The sequence below is a fragment of the Pan troglodytes genome, chromosome 4 (genome assembly GCF_028858775.2).
Source record: "Pan troglodytes isolate AG18354 chromosome 4, NHGRI_mPanTro3-v2.0_pri, whole genome shotgun sequence".
NCBI classification, from domain to species: domain Eukaryota; kingdom Metazoa; phylum Chordata; class Mammalia; order Primates; family Hominidae; genus Pan; species Pan troglodytes.
The window spans coordinates 81,318,819-81,332,823 of NC_072402.2; the positions used below are offsets into that span (position 1 = coordinate 81,318,819).

The 14,005-nt window shown below is 37.7% G+C and overlaps 1 protein-coding gene across 36 annotated transcripts in view; it reads left to right on the plus strand.

The window, feature by feature from the left end:
- The window catches only part of DROSHA (drosha ribonuclease III), a 131,214-nt gene that overhangs the window by 67,061 nt on the left and 50,148 nt on the right, over window positions 1-14,005 (plus strand). For all 36 annotated transcript variants that reach the window (XR_010157262.1, XR_010157264.1, XR_010157265.1 and 33 more), the window contains 2 exons: window positions 876-983; window positions 13,578-13,685. Coding sequence is in view for 32 of the 36 variants with exons in the window: in XM_016953489.4 (XP_016808978.1) it covers window positions 876-983; window positions 13,578-13,685 (216 nt within the window). In the remaining 4 variants the exon portion in view is untranslated. The remainder of the gene's footprint in view (window positions 1-875; window positions 984-13,577; window positions 13,686-14,005) is intronic.

The window sequence follows — 14,005 nt, forward strand, 5'->3', positions numbered from 1 at the left end:
CTGCTGGGGTTGTGTAAGAGCAAGGCTTTGAAGCTGGAAAAAGTGTTTGAATTCTGGCTTTGTCACTTACTGTGATTTAGGCCAATCAGCCTGTTTATAAAGGAGGGAACTAAGGTTGAGAGGCTGACTAAAGTGTTCCTCCGTTGGTGCACTCAAGGAAAAAGGTAGTTCCATGAACTTCTGAAATACACCATTTAATGGGCCTCTTGTGCTATTTGGCCTGTAAAAGGAACTTAATCAATAGTGGGGGTGGGGGTGGTTCCTGTTATTATGAATTCCTATGAGATTTTGATTCAATTGCATGCATGCAAATATACAATTATTTTTACAATTATTTGAAGGGCCGTGAAAGGGAAGAGTTAGTTCCTAATCATGTCTCACAGGTGATATTTTGGATCATAGTCTTTTTTTATATAAAGTATGCCATTGTAGCAAGAGTTTTTATAAGGGTTTGCAAGTTAGAAGGCAACTGTTAGAATTATGTGGGTCGCAGGTTAATTTGCTTTCTTTCTTAGAGGTAAATACTTAACATGAGGCTTGATAAAAATTTTACATGCTCATTTCAAATCCCAAACCACATTTTGCTTCCTTTATCAATGAAAGGTCATATTTTGTTCAAAAATACCAGAATGGTAGATTTGGTTTAGAGTTTTTCATATCTAGTTGCCAAGAAAGGCTGGGCTGCGTTATACCCCAAGCTTTGAGCATTCCAGCCTCCATTTTAAAGAAAATATTGTAATTTTGTGTGAAGAGGTTTGAGTATCTGAATGTAAGGGTAATATTAAATGAATCCAACTTATTTTCTAACGCTTGATGTTTGGCTTACTATTGCTTTACAGCAGTTGTGTTACTCATCATAACGAATTCTTTTCTAGGAAGCCCTCCAAAAAATACGGCAGAAGAATACAATGAGACGAGAAGTAACGGTGGAGCTAAGTAGCCAAGGATTCTGGAAAACTGGCATCCGTTCTGATGTCTGTCAGGTGGGGACACTTCTGAGGACACAGTTATGCCCATGCTTTTCTTCCTTTAAAACAAATCTGGTACTGAGGGTTTCTTAATTGAGAATGTTCTTTAGAAAATACTACCTTGAGACTAAATGGAATATCAACTATAAATTGTTTTCTATTATTTGGATTTTGTTTTTGTTGTCTGTTTTGATGCTGGTGTGTGTGTGTATGTTGTACTTGTGGGTGTTGGGGCAGGGAGAAGCTTACTTAGTAGTGTTCAGTTCAGTGTCTTCTCTTTGGATAAAGGTAAGTTTGTCCTCATGCATCTGCTTATGCATCTGCCTGTTTGCAGCACATGTATAGGTGCTTATACAAAAGAGATAATCCAGCAGCCATACAAGCAGACTCCTAAAGTGTATGTTTTCTAGACTGATGACTCAAATTTACATTGCAATTTATATTGCAGAGAACGGAAGGCATTCATGAACAGAATCAGTATATACTTCATATTTGAACCAAATGATAATATATTTTCCCTGGGTGAACGCAATAGAGTAACATTTCTGCTATATGTAACTGACTGACTAATAAGCATTTTTGTTTTTCCTATGGGTGGAATTTATATGTGATTAAAGATCCCCTAAACCAACGTATTCTGTTTTTTCACTTGATTCTTTTGTCACAATTGATATTGGATGAAGTCCATGATAATTACAGTAAAGGAAATGGGTACACAGGCTATGGTTAGGTAATGCAGTTTGCTGTGTTCAGCCTTTTGGAAGAATACTTCCAGGCTTCCATTTATCTGTTTCAATGGTAGCATGTGTTGCAGTAAGTTCAAGCAGCTTACTCTTAGCTCTTCTTAGTGTTCATTTCATCATAATGAATTTTTTTAAAAATCAGTGTTGGCATTTAATTATTATATTGACTAGCAGGGTTTAAAAGTATTGCTACACAATTTATTTACTAAGTGATGTCCAAAGCTAACTCTTTTTGCATTAAGATGAACTGCTATTGGTGTAATATTGCCATATTTTCAGGGTAATCATCTACAGTGGTAGCCAGCTATTTTCACCAAGTCTACAGTTATTTTACCAATTGACAAATATCTTATGACTATCAGTACTTTCAGATGAATATTTTACTTCCATTGATTCTCTCTCAGGGCGATTTGAAGCTGTATCACCTGGTTTTTCTGTTTGTCAATGTTTCCCCAAAACCAACGTAATGTCATCCAAAGGTGGACATCATCAGACCAGTGAGCAGAATCCTAGACAGTTTGCTCCAAATCTGATGATCTCAGTGATAAGTCAGAGTTGATTGTCTAAGAGATCATAAAATTGTTGAGCATTAAGAACTAGAAGGCGCCTTCCAGACCTTCTAGTTAGTAGTTTTGAACTTGTGTTTTTGGTTAACTTCAAAGTATTTTTTTTTTCATACAAAACCCTTCTAGAGCCATTATTTGTAAAAAGATAAAGAATAACTGCCTGATTGACTAGTGGGAGATGGGAGTGGAGACAGTGTCCTGTTTTACTTGATTTCTCCCCCACCTCCTGTAGCAGTCCCTAAGGCCACTGAATACAGTATCTTTTTTTTTTTTTCTGAAGCATTGAGCCTTTTTTTTTCTTTTTGTGAAGCAAACAAGAGTGCTGAATTATCTGTTCCAGTACAGTTTTATATTCTTCAGCTATATCACAAATGTCCTACCTCTACCCTCAGCTAGTTGAGAAGCAGCTGGAGGAGTAAGTGATCTTGTCTCTTGCTGTGTGATATGCTATATTCTGTTTCGAGGTTGGTAGGCAAAAGGACTCACTCAGTTTCCTTGCCTAACTGGTGGAAGAAAAGGGATCCCGATTAAACTCCTGCAAAGGTGAATGCTTTATGATCTAATAAGCGTTCCTCCCTCTGTAGAACTCTCACTCTTCCAGAGAGAACTGCCATCTGTTTAGAAGCCATGCTTCCATTCTCTGGTCCTCTGAATGGAAGTCTTTTTAAGATTTTGATAAAATTACTCATATGTAAATGACTTGGTAAAGCATGTAAATTGTTGCCTATGAGTTCATATACTGAATACAGAAGGAATTGCTTTATGGTTTGTAAAGAAATGTCTGCATATAAATGAATGAAAATGAGCCAGCAAGCTACCTGAGAAGTCCATAGAAGCGGAAGAGAAGGAAATGCCACTTACACAGTGGCAACATGGGGGCTGAGAGTGAACTATTAAAACCAAAAAACCCTGTACTTTGGTGAAATAGTACCTTACACACCAAAATCAAATTATCCTGGATGCATTCTGTAGCTGTCAAGGTTAGATGAACAGATGAAGTATCTGTTTATTTTGACATATTAAATATTATTTCACCATCAGTGAATATTCTTGGGGTTGTGAAAGTAAATTGTTAACCTTCATTGAACTTAAAACATCAACATATGGAAATTTGGAGGTGTTCATCAACTCATTCATGACACAGGAGCAACCTAGTTCAAACTTTAAATAAAAAAAAAAACAAACCCTACAGTAAGATTTAGGGGAAAATGATTTAGGGGAAAATTGCAAAAGTAAACTAGTGTAGTTGACTTTGGGCTCAAAATAAGTATTTTTGCAACAAATATTTTCATTATGTTTATGTATACCTTTCCTTGTGCCAGAATGAACTGGAACTGGTAACTGTTTGAAGTGGTAACTGTTTTTATGAATGTGGGAATAAATAAACCACTGACTATGCAAGCCATGGGCTAGTCATTTGAAACTCCCTTGACTCTTCTCACTGAACTTTCTCTTAGTCTGTCCTATTGCATATTAATGGTCAGAAAGTCTTCCTTTCTACAGGTACATCTTACAGAAAATCTTTGACAAGTAGAGAACTTCTGGGTACATTTTAACTAAGAGTTTTTGCCACAGATGATACGTTAGCTCTTCCTGGAATTTTTATGTTTTAAAATTCTCAGGTATTTTACATGCATCACACAAAGGTTCTGAACAGTTGCCCTTAAATTATCGATGTTTGCCATATATTTTGTTTGAATTTTTTTAACCTTGAAATTCCTTCAGTGAACAATGAAGGCAGCAAAGCCATTCCCTCTAGTTTTGTTGTAAAGAAATCAGATAAAATGTTTTATCATGTAGCATTAATGACCAAACATCTATGAATATATTTTGGAAGCTGTTTTGGTCGTATTTTTAGGATAAGGTAGTCTTTTTACGTCCTTAATAAATGTTTAGTCCAGTGCAGGTTTGTCTAGTCACAAGTCACACATGCTAACATTTTTTATTGTTTATTTGGCCTTTACTTTGTTCTTAACGTAAAGATTTTAATGAATGTTTAATAAAACCTGTAATTTTTTGAGAAAGGGACCAACAGTGTTTTTGTTGTTGTTTTTTGCCAGTAGAATTGGCTGTGGCTTACAATGATATTTAATTTCTTATATTAGAATAAATGTTTTCTTTTGTGTTTTCCTCACATAAGCTGGTGGCATATCATAATGCAGTTTAAAACCTCCAAAATGAAAGCATTTAGTATTTTTGGTAATGAAGAATAAAAATCTAATTGACTGGGAAATAGCAGTTAAGTGAATTTATACACCGAATACTTTGAATAATTTTATGATTGTTCAAAGTCTTTGAACAGATAGGCTCATAATTTTTACAAGAAAGGATTTATTTAAAATCCTTGGTAGTTTTTCCTCTGTGTTTGGTAGTTCATTGATATAGAACCTACTGTTTTTTAGTAATAATTGCTAGTAGGTTGCTAGTGAAAGCCTTGAGATGTTATCTGGTTTCTGCAGGAGACGAAACCATTGTGTTAAATCTGAGATGGAGTGACCTCAGTACCAGCATCTCCCTCTGGAAGTACATTTTCCCCAACCAGAGAAGTTACCAAGGGTTGTTAGGAGATTAGAAAATTCTACCTGGTGCCCCAGCCAATGTTAAGAGGATTGAAAACCTAGGGGTGGGTGCTATAACTTGTAATTATATGTGAACCGAATGTGGACCTGTCACTATGTTTGTAGATAAATTGTTGAAGAATTTTTTCTGTGTTGCTGCTTGTTAGAGTGAATTCTGGGTAATGTGGAAGAAAAAGGAATCAAAACCTGAATCTGAGTCTAAAAAATTCAGCATAATGACTCAGAAGAGGAAGAAAAGCAACATGCTGCAGTAAGATCTGTATTTTTTAAGAATAGGGTTTCACACACTGAGGTTAAATTGGTATCTTCTGTAGAGGGAGGCACCTGGACCCTATGCTATACTGAGAAGGTGGTCCATGGAAATCAATAAACTGACTCAGAAGACATGAAAAAAGGAGCAAAGAATTTGCACCATCACAGTCACATCACCAGTAGGAGACTCATGCCAAATGCGGAGACATTGTAACTTCTTAAGGAAAAAAAAAGGAAGCACAGGTGCCTGGAGAGCTGTTGGCCTTTGAGGAAAGCTGAGTTGTGGTGGTTGGTATTTGTATTGAGTGGACAGAGAGCTGTATTTGGACTAATTAATGAATATGCTGTCTTCCTAGAGTGGCCATCTGGAATGGGATGGAAGGCTGCCATGCATTATCAAACTATCTGATTCTCTTGCTCAATGATTTGTCAAGGAATGACTCAACAGTGAAAAGTAACATCTCTAGAGATTCAGAGACTTTGGACAGCAAGTTGAAGGATGTATTTTCTAAATTAGATCTTGTAGCGGGGGAAGGAGGAATGTCTGGGAGGGCAATGGCTTCATAGTTATTGTTAACAAAGGAATTTTGATTTTTAGTCTGTATGAGATACTTGATTTTTTAATTGGAGCGTAGTGCTGCTTGTGAAGAAAGGAAAGATTTGTTTAAAGGCTAACTGACCTGAGAGAGATTTTTTTTTTTTTTTTTTTTTTAAGACATGGGAGTCTTGCTGTGTTGCCCAGGCTGGAATTCAGTGGCTATTCGCAGGTGCAATAATAGTGCACTCTGGCCTTTTTGCCTTGGACTCCTGGGCTCAAGCAACCCTCCTGCTTCAGCCTCCTATAGCTGGAACTACAGGTGCATGTCACCTCATCTGGCTAGTATTATATTTTATTAGGAATAATTTAAAACATACAAGATGCAAGAGAAAAGTATAATGAACTCTGTGAACTATCACTTAGCTTCGACTGTTTTCAAAAGCATTTCTGTAATATCATCAAATACCTAGTCAATGTTTACATTTTTCTCATTGTCTGTTAAATTTATTTTAGTCTGTTTGAATTTGGATCCATGTGAGATCTATACATTGTGATTAGTTGATGTTGTTTAAGTCTCTTTAATCTGTAGGTTCTCACTCCATTTCTCCTTTTTTTCCCTTGCAAACATTTGTTGTTGAAGAAATTGGATTATGTGTCTTGTAGAGTTCCTACAGTGTAGTTTGAGTTTTGCTGATTGCAACTTTCTGGTGTCATTTACCAGGTACTTCTGCCCCTTGTGTTTCCTATAAATTGGTAGTTAGATCTAAAACTGCACTGCCCAGTATCACTGGTTGCATGTGGCTATTTAAATTTAAATTAATTAAATGAAATTAAAAATTCTGCCTCTCAGTTGCCCTCACCACACTTTGAGTGCTCAGTAGACACATGTGGCTACTGCCCATTACAACAGCACAGATAATAGGATATTTCCATCATCATAGAGTGTTCTGTTGAATAGCACTGACCAGATTTAAGTTCAGTTTTTTTGCAAGATATTTTCATAGCTGGTGGTGAGGACTCTCTTTATTTGTATGTGACATTATCGGTCACTGATGGATCGTTATGTAGACCCAGGGTCTGCCAAAATGATATTCAAATTCTGTCTTTCTTCATTTATTACTTAAAATACTTTTGAAAAAGGATCTTTTCCTCATCAACTATTTGATTACCCTAAGATGAAGATCCTGTGGGACAGCACCAAAAATTACTCATTTGATTTATTCCATAACATACAAGTAGTCCCAGATTAGCAATTTAACAGCACCACCACCAATATGGTGATGGAAAATAGTTGCTTGTTTGTTTGGGAGTACAGATGGTCTTTGACTTACAATGGGGTTACATCCCAGTAAACCCATAAACCCAGAGTAGGTTGAAAATATCATAAGATCATAAGTTGAATTTTCAGTTTATGATAGGTTTATTGGGACACAGCATATCATCAGTCAAGAAGCATACGGAATTAATATTGTTTACATGTCATTGTAAAGTCAAAAAATCGTAAGTCTTACCATTGTAAGTTGGGGACTGTCTGTGTTCATTTTTGTCTTTGATTATCTATAGCTGTATCTCACTGGGGATTTACACTCAATTTTATGTATCCCGTGGTTATGCCACAAACTGGATACACAGAATTCATTTGTTTCATTTTACTTTTGATTTTAAGAGTTCCATTGACTGACTGACAGATTGATTGAGTCAGGGTCTTGCTGTGTCACCTAGGCTGGAGTACAGTGACACTGCGATCATGGCTCACTACAGCCTTGAACTTCTAGGCCCAACACATCCTCCCACCTCAGCCTCCCAAGTAGCTGGGACCACAGGCATGTGCCACCATGCCTGGCTAATTTTTCAATTTTTTGTAGAGATGGGGTCTAGTTTTGTTGCCCAGGCTCGTCTCAAACTCCTAGGTTCAAGTGATCCTCTTGCCTCAGCCTCCCAGAGTGCTGGGATTACAGACATGAGCCACTGTGCCTGACCTAGGTTCCTTTTAAAAATGAAAGATTGTTTTATAATTATGTAAAATGTTTACATGACTCTGCAGTCAGATTTACAGGGTCAAGTGTACTTTTTTTAAGTCTAACTTCTATCTCTGTTGCTTGTATCCTTTTCTTGCCACCCACCCCGGACAGGTAACTATCTTTTAAAAATGGCTTGACCTGGCTACGCACGCAGTGGCTCACGCCTGTAATCCCAGCATTTTGGGAGGCCGAGGCGGGCAGATCACCTGAGGTCAGTAGTTCGAGACCAGCCTGGCCAACATGATGAAACGCTGTCTCTACTAAAAATACAAAAAATTAGCTGGGAGTGTGTGCCTGTAGTCCCAGCTACCTGGGAGGCTGAGGCAGGAGAATAGCTTGAACCCAAGAGGCAGAGGTTGCAATGAGCCGAGATCACGCCACTGAACTCCAGCCTGGGAAACAGAGTAAGACTCCATCAAAAAAAAAAAAGAAAAAAAAAAAAGGCTTAATTTCCTATTTTTATGAAAGCAAATATATATGTATTTTCTTTGTTTTCCTCTTTCTTGTATGAATGGTGGTATCTTACACTTTTCTCTACTGAGATTTTGTTCACTTAACAATGTGTCTGGACCAGGTGTGATGGCTCAGACCTTAAATTCCAGTGCTTTGGAAGGTCAAGGCAGGAGGATTGCAAACTTAGCCAGGTGTGGTGGTGCACACCTGTTGTCCTAGCCACTAAGGAGGCTGATGTGGAAGGATCACTTGAGCCCAGGAGTTTGGGGCTGCAGTGAGCTATGATTGTACTACTGTACTCCAGCATGGGCGACAGAGTGAAACCCTGTCTCTAAAAAACAAAACAAAACCACAACAACAACAAAACCATGTGTCTGGGAGATCACTCTGTAGTAATATATAGAGCTTATTGATATGTTTGGCTTTCTGTCTGTCAAACAGTTTTATGTTAGTGGTTACTATGAAATCCATTATATTGGCTTTGTTTTTTCCTCTTCATATCCTTTGTATTCGGGAAGGCTTGTATTTTTATTCTAATGATTACCTTTATACTGACAACTTTATAGTATAATTACATTTCTCCCTTACTTCTCTTCCTCTCTGTGTGTGTGTGTGTCTGTGTCTGTGTGTGTGTGTGTGTGTATCTTGTTGTCTTTTAGTAAAAATAGCTTCTCTCTGCTTCTTCCCATAATCCTCTCTCTCACCTGGCACCTAATTTGAAGTGATATCCTTTTGTTGCAAGTTAATAAGGCAGACAGCAACCTCATCCTACTCTTTATGTATTTCTTATTCTCCCCTTGTTTTCTGATGGTTGTACTAATCAATGTTAGAATGTTTAATTATTTCGTATATTGACTCACTTGTGATTATGTACCAATAAAAATATATTTGCAAGTAATCATCAGATCATGTCATTATCAATCTCCCACCTCCCCTTTTTTGTTTGTCTGAAGCTCATTTTCTAAAACATTCCTCAAGAAGGGCTTATAGAAACAGTGGTCCTTGAGTTTCTGCATGTTCCTCACAGTTTGCCTGTGGCCTTTGTTTTAACGGTCAGTTTGGCTGGATATAAAATCTGTGGATCCCATTTTCTTTCTTTAATATTTTAAATACATTCTCATTGTTTTCTGGCATAAAACATTGCTGTCAAAAGTATAACAATATGGTCAGGTACAGGTACTCACAACTGTAATCCCAGCACTTTGGGAGGCCAAGGCAAGTGCATCACCAGAGCTCAGGAGTTCGAGACCAGCCTGGGCAACATGGCGAAACCCTGTCTCTACAAAAAATACAAAAAATTATCTGGGTGTGGTGGTGCACACCTGTGGTCCCAGCTACTTGGGAGGCTGAGGTGGGAGGATCACTTGAGCCTGGGAGATGGAGGTTGCAGTGAGCCGAGATCGTGCCACTGCACTCCAAACTGGGTAACAGAGTGAGACCCCGTCTCAAAAAAAAAAAAAAAGTGTGATAACAATATGAGTTTAAGTGACTTGGTCCTTTTATCTGAGTGCCCAAAGGATTTTTTCTTTTTCTTTAGAAACCAATAGTTTACTAGAATATGTCTCAGCTCTTGTCTCAGCTCTTTTCAGTTAATTTTTTCAGGTATGCTGTATATACTTTCAGTATATACTTTCAAGTTGTCTTTTATCTCAGGAAATTTTCTTTTTCTTGTATTACACGTTTCATTATTTTCTATTATTTTGATTTTTAAAGTACTCCACTTATATGCATCTTGTATTTTCTTTGCTTCTCTTCTGGATCTATCATGTTCTCTCGAATTCTTCATTCAAGAAGTAGTAATTACTTCTTGCATCTTATATCTTCTTATAAGATATATGCATCTTATATCTTTTTTGCTTCTCTTCTGGATCTGTCATTTTCTCTTGAAGTCTTCATTTCTATTTTTCAAAAGCACTATTCATTGGGCTGATCTGATTTTGTGTTCCTTCTTGTTTAATCTTGAAATGCTTATCTCCTTTTATGTTTCTTTTTCCTGAGTTTTGTCACTTCTTTTCAAATCTTCCTTTCCTCTAATCTCATTTCTGAATTTATGTAATATTTATTTGTAATTTTTGTTAATCCTCCTATTGTTTTAGTAATTTCTTTTCTTATTTCGAAGGTTATTGGTATGTTTCTCTGGAATTTTTTTTTTTTTTTTTTTTGAGACAGAGTCTCGCTCTGTCGCCCAGGCTGGAGTGCAGTGGCACGATCTCGGCTCACTGCAAGCTCCGCCTCCTGGGTTCACGCCATTCTCCTGCCTCAGCCTCCCGAGTAGCAGGGACTACAGGCGCCCATCACCACACCCGGCTAATTTTTTGTGTTTTTAGTAGAGACGGGGTCTCACCATGTTAGCCAGGATGATCTCGATCTCCTGACCTCGTGATCCACCTGTCTCGGCCTCCCACAGTGCTGGGATTACAGGTGTGAACCACTGTGCCGGGCCTCTGGAATGTTTTTATTATCAGCAAGGATGTTATTCTACTCCTCTTCTTAGAAAAATCTTTGAATGGGATTTGATCATGATTCTTTTCTGTTGCTGTTTAAGAAACTTAAAAATTAAATAAACCAAATGAAATAGTTTCCTGTACTTTTAGAAAGGAGGTATAAGCCAGGATAGTTTTTCATGGTTCTGGAGCTCCTCCTCCTGTTATTTTTGCAGTGATAAAAGAAATAATATGGCTTCACGCTAAAATCTGCCCCCTCTGCTTTTGTCTGGACCTCCTCTCTTTTGCCTTTCGTTTCCGTCTCTTGCGAAATGTGGCTTTCACTCCCAACACTTTCTCCTGGTTGTAGGGCTTCTACCTTGCAGGGAGCTTCATTTTTTGTTTTTTTGTGTTTTCAGTGTTTGTAGGTCCCAGGTGTCTTAAGCATAGTTAAACTGTCCTCCCGTATTCACTCAGTAAATTAGATTCGGCAGAGCTCTCTCCAGTTTGGGTTATTTGTGGTGAACATGTGTTGTTAATTTTGAGTTTCTTCCATTATCAGGGCCTGTGCCTCTCTTCTCTCACACAGATGCTGAGACATAGCTCTTTCTCCTCATACACTCTTATTTAGGGATTCAAGAGGGTGCCTTGTCATTTAGTTTTTATGTAGATAATATTCATTGGTCTTTCATTTTGCTAGTCTAGTTGCTCTATTTTTATGGGAGAATTTGAGGGTTTTTTTTTTTTAATTAAAGCAGTTGGCAGACATAAAGATGCCAGACATAAAGATGATTGTATTTTTATATTGCAAAGATTGATACTTTTAAAAACTGAGTTAGAAATTTAAAGTCTTGTAGGTAACATTGAGACTTGATGTCTGGGATTCAAGATGGACACGGGTCATCTATACCCTTCCATGGTACTCACGAAAGGTTTATTTGGAAGAAGAAACAGGCTTTGTTTGGAGCAGGTTTAGAGGAAGTGGTTAAGGGATTCAAAGCTGTTTTACATGAGAAAAGGTTAAAGGAAGTAAGGAAGTAAAGTGTAGGTTAGCTAAAACAAGATGTGGAAAGCCTGCCATTAAATGCATTTTGTTTCTGAGTAGAACTAGGATTAAAGGGATAAAACTTCCAAAGATACAGATTTGGGCTTAAAGTTAATAGTAATTTTCGGGCCTGGCGCAGTGGCTCACACCTATGTAATCTTAGCACTTTGGGAGGCCGAGACAGGCTGATCCCTTGAGCCCAGGAGTTTAAGACCAACCTGGGCAACATGGCGAAACCTCATTTTTACAAAAAAACACAGATATTAGCAGAGTGTGGTGCTGCATGCCTGTAGTCCCAGCTACTGGGGTTTGGTGGCTGAGGTGGGAGGATCTCTTGAGCCTGGAAGGTCGAGGCTGCAGTGAGTTGTGATTGTGTCACTGCACTCTAGCCTGGGTGACAGAGTGAGACCCTGTCTCAAAAATAAAGGTAATTTTTTAATAATCAGCAAACTCTAAAGAGGGTTTTATTTTCCTGACAGGCAGCGATTCATCTCTCATAGGAAATATTAAAAAAGTAAACAATTCACCAGGTTGAGTTCATGCTTTAGAAAGGCAGTTGCACTGAATAGTCTTCATGTCCTAACCCATGTCCTATCCACCTTGAGTTTTTAGCATCAACTCTTGAGCTTCCTGCAGTTTAAATGTCTGGAAAACTATTAGACTTTGGTTGTGCATGTTGTTTCCATATTGTTGTGTTTATCAGCACAGCACTTATAAAAGCAAAGTGGATAAAGTGCTGATAATTCAAATCCTAATGGCATATTTCTAGCTTTAATGGCAAAAACAATGTCTTTACCTTTTCTATCTTCCACACATATTGTAAGGCCTTACACGTGGAGGTGCTCAATTATATACTTACTGAATTGAACTGGCAAGAAAGATTTTTTTGTTGATTAGAGATCCTATTTGGTAGAATGAATCTTTCTTTATAAGTTAATAACATAACTAATTTCTATAGTTTCAAGCAAATCCATTTTCATGTATTTTTAAACAATACCAGCTTAAAACACTTCAAAGACTGAAATAATATAAAGCATATGTCACTCATTCTGTGGGCTGGGTCCATCCTCCAGGTTCTGATGAATAAGAATGACTCCTTTCATTCTCTTGTGTTCTTGGGAAATAGTATTAAGGAAAAGAAAAAGATATGCCTTCCATGAAATTATCTCCCAATAAGGAATTTATAGCCAAATGAAAAGGGATTGAAGGAAAAATTTAAATTCTGTGTCCTTGGTACCTTAACTATACTGGTGGCTTTATAAAAATTGTCTTCAGAATGTTAGATCATTAAATGTCAAACTTAGGGTGGCATATCTGGTTGAGAAGCTCTTCAAGGATAGTCGTGGGCTTTAGGGGTTTGTGAACCCATTAAAATTGTGTACAACTTTTGCATGTTTGTGCACAGGGACATTTTTCTGGGGAAAGAGTCATTTTCCTTGGATTCCCAAAAATATCTTGACCCTAAAAAAGTTTCAGAATGAATGAATCCTAATCCATTCCCTTTTAATTAAAGATAGACAAGGAGGCACAGAAATGCATGTGACTTACTCGAAGCTACCCTGCTGAATACTGATAGAACCAGGGCTATTCCTAATGGAATGAGGGCTAACAGGCCTTGTTCTAAGAAGATTTTTGTATTTCCTCTTTTAATCCTTTTAGCTATCCTCGGAAGTAGGTATATTTATTATTCTCATTGTGCGGGTGAGGAAACTGAGGCAGAGAGGTAAGATAACTTGCCCCAGGTCACACAGTGAATGAGTGGCAGAGCAGGATTTGGACCCAGGCATTCTGATTCTAGAGACTATATACTCTTAACAGCTACAGTCTCTCACAGAGGATTCTCCAGAATGCCATGCAGCCAATAAGCTGTTTCAGGACTTAGTGAGATGGAATTTGGAATGTGAAAATGGTTCTGGCTTGTTGTAAAATAAATGAAGTGACTTTATAAGTTTTTATAAAGTTAAACATATTGAATTTTTTTTTTCCTAGCATGCAATGATGCTACCTGTTCTGACCCATCATATCCGCTACCACCAATGCCTAATGCATTTGGACAAGTTGATAGGATATACTTTCCAAGATCGTTGTCTGTTGCAGGTAAGAATTATTCTCCTGTAAACTCACATAACAACAAGATAGGAGTAATTCATCTTGCAGGTCACAAATGGTACATTGGGTTCTCTATCCTGGGAAGTGACAAGGATTGTTAGAAACATAGTTCTCTCCATTGCTCTACCCTGGTTGCCTCTGCTGTTTTCCAGCCCATTCTCTTACATTTATTTGAGACCGTCCCTAAAGAAATTGACTAAAACTAAAATTTGTCAACTCTGAGTACCTTATTCCGACTTTTCCTCCTTTATGGCTCTCCTTTCCAGGTGCTGAGTATTCTAACTTCTCTGAAAGATGTAGTTTTTTTT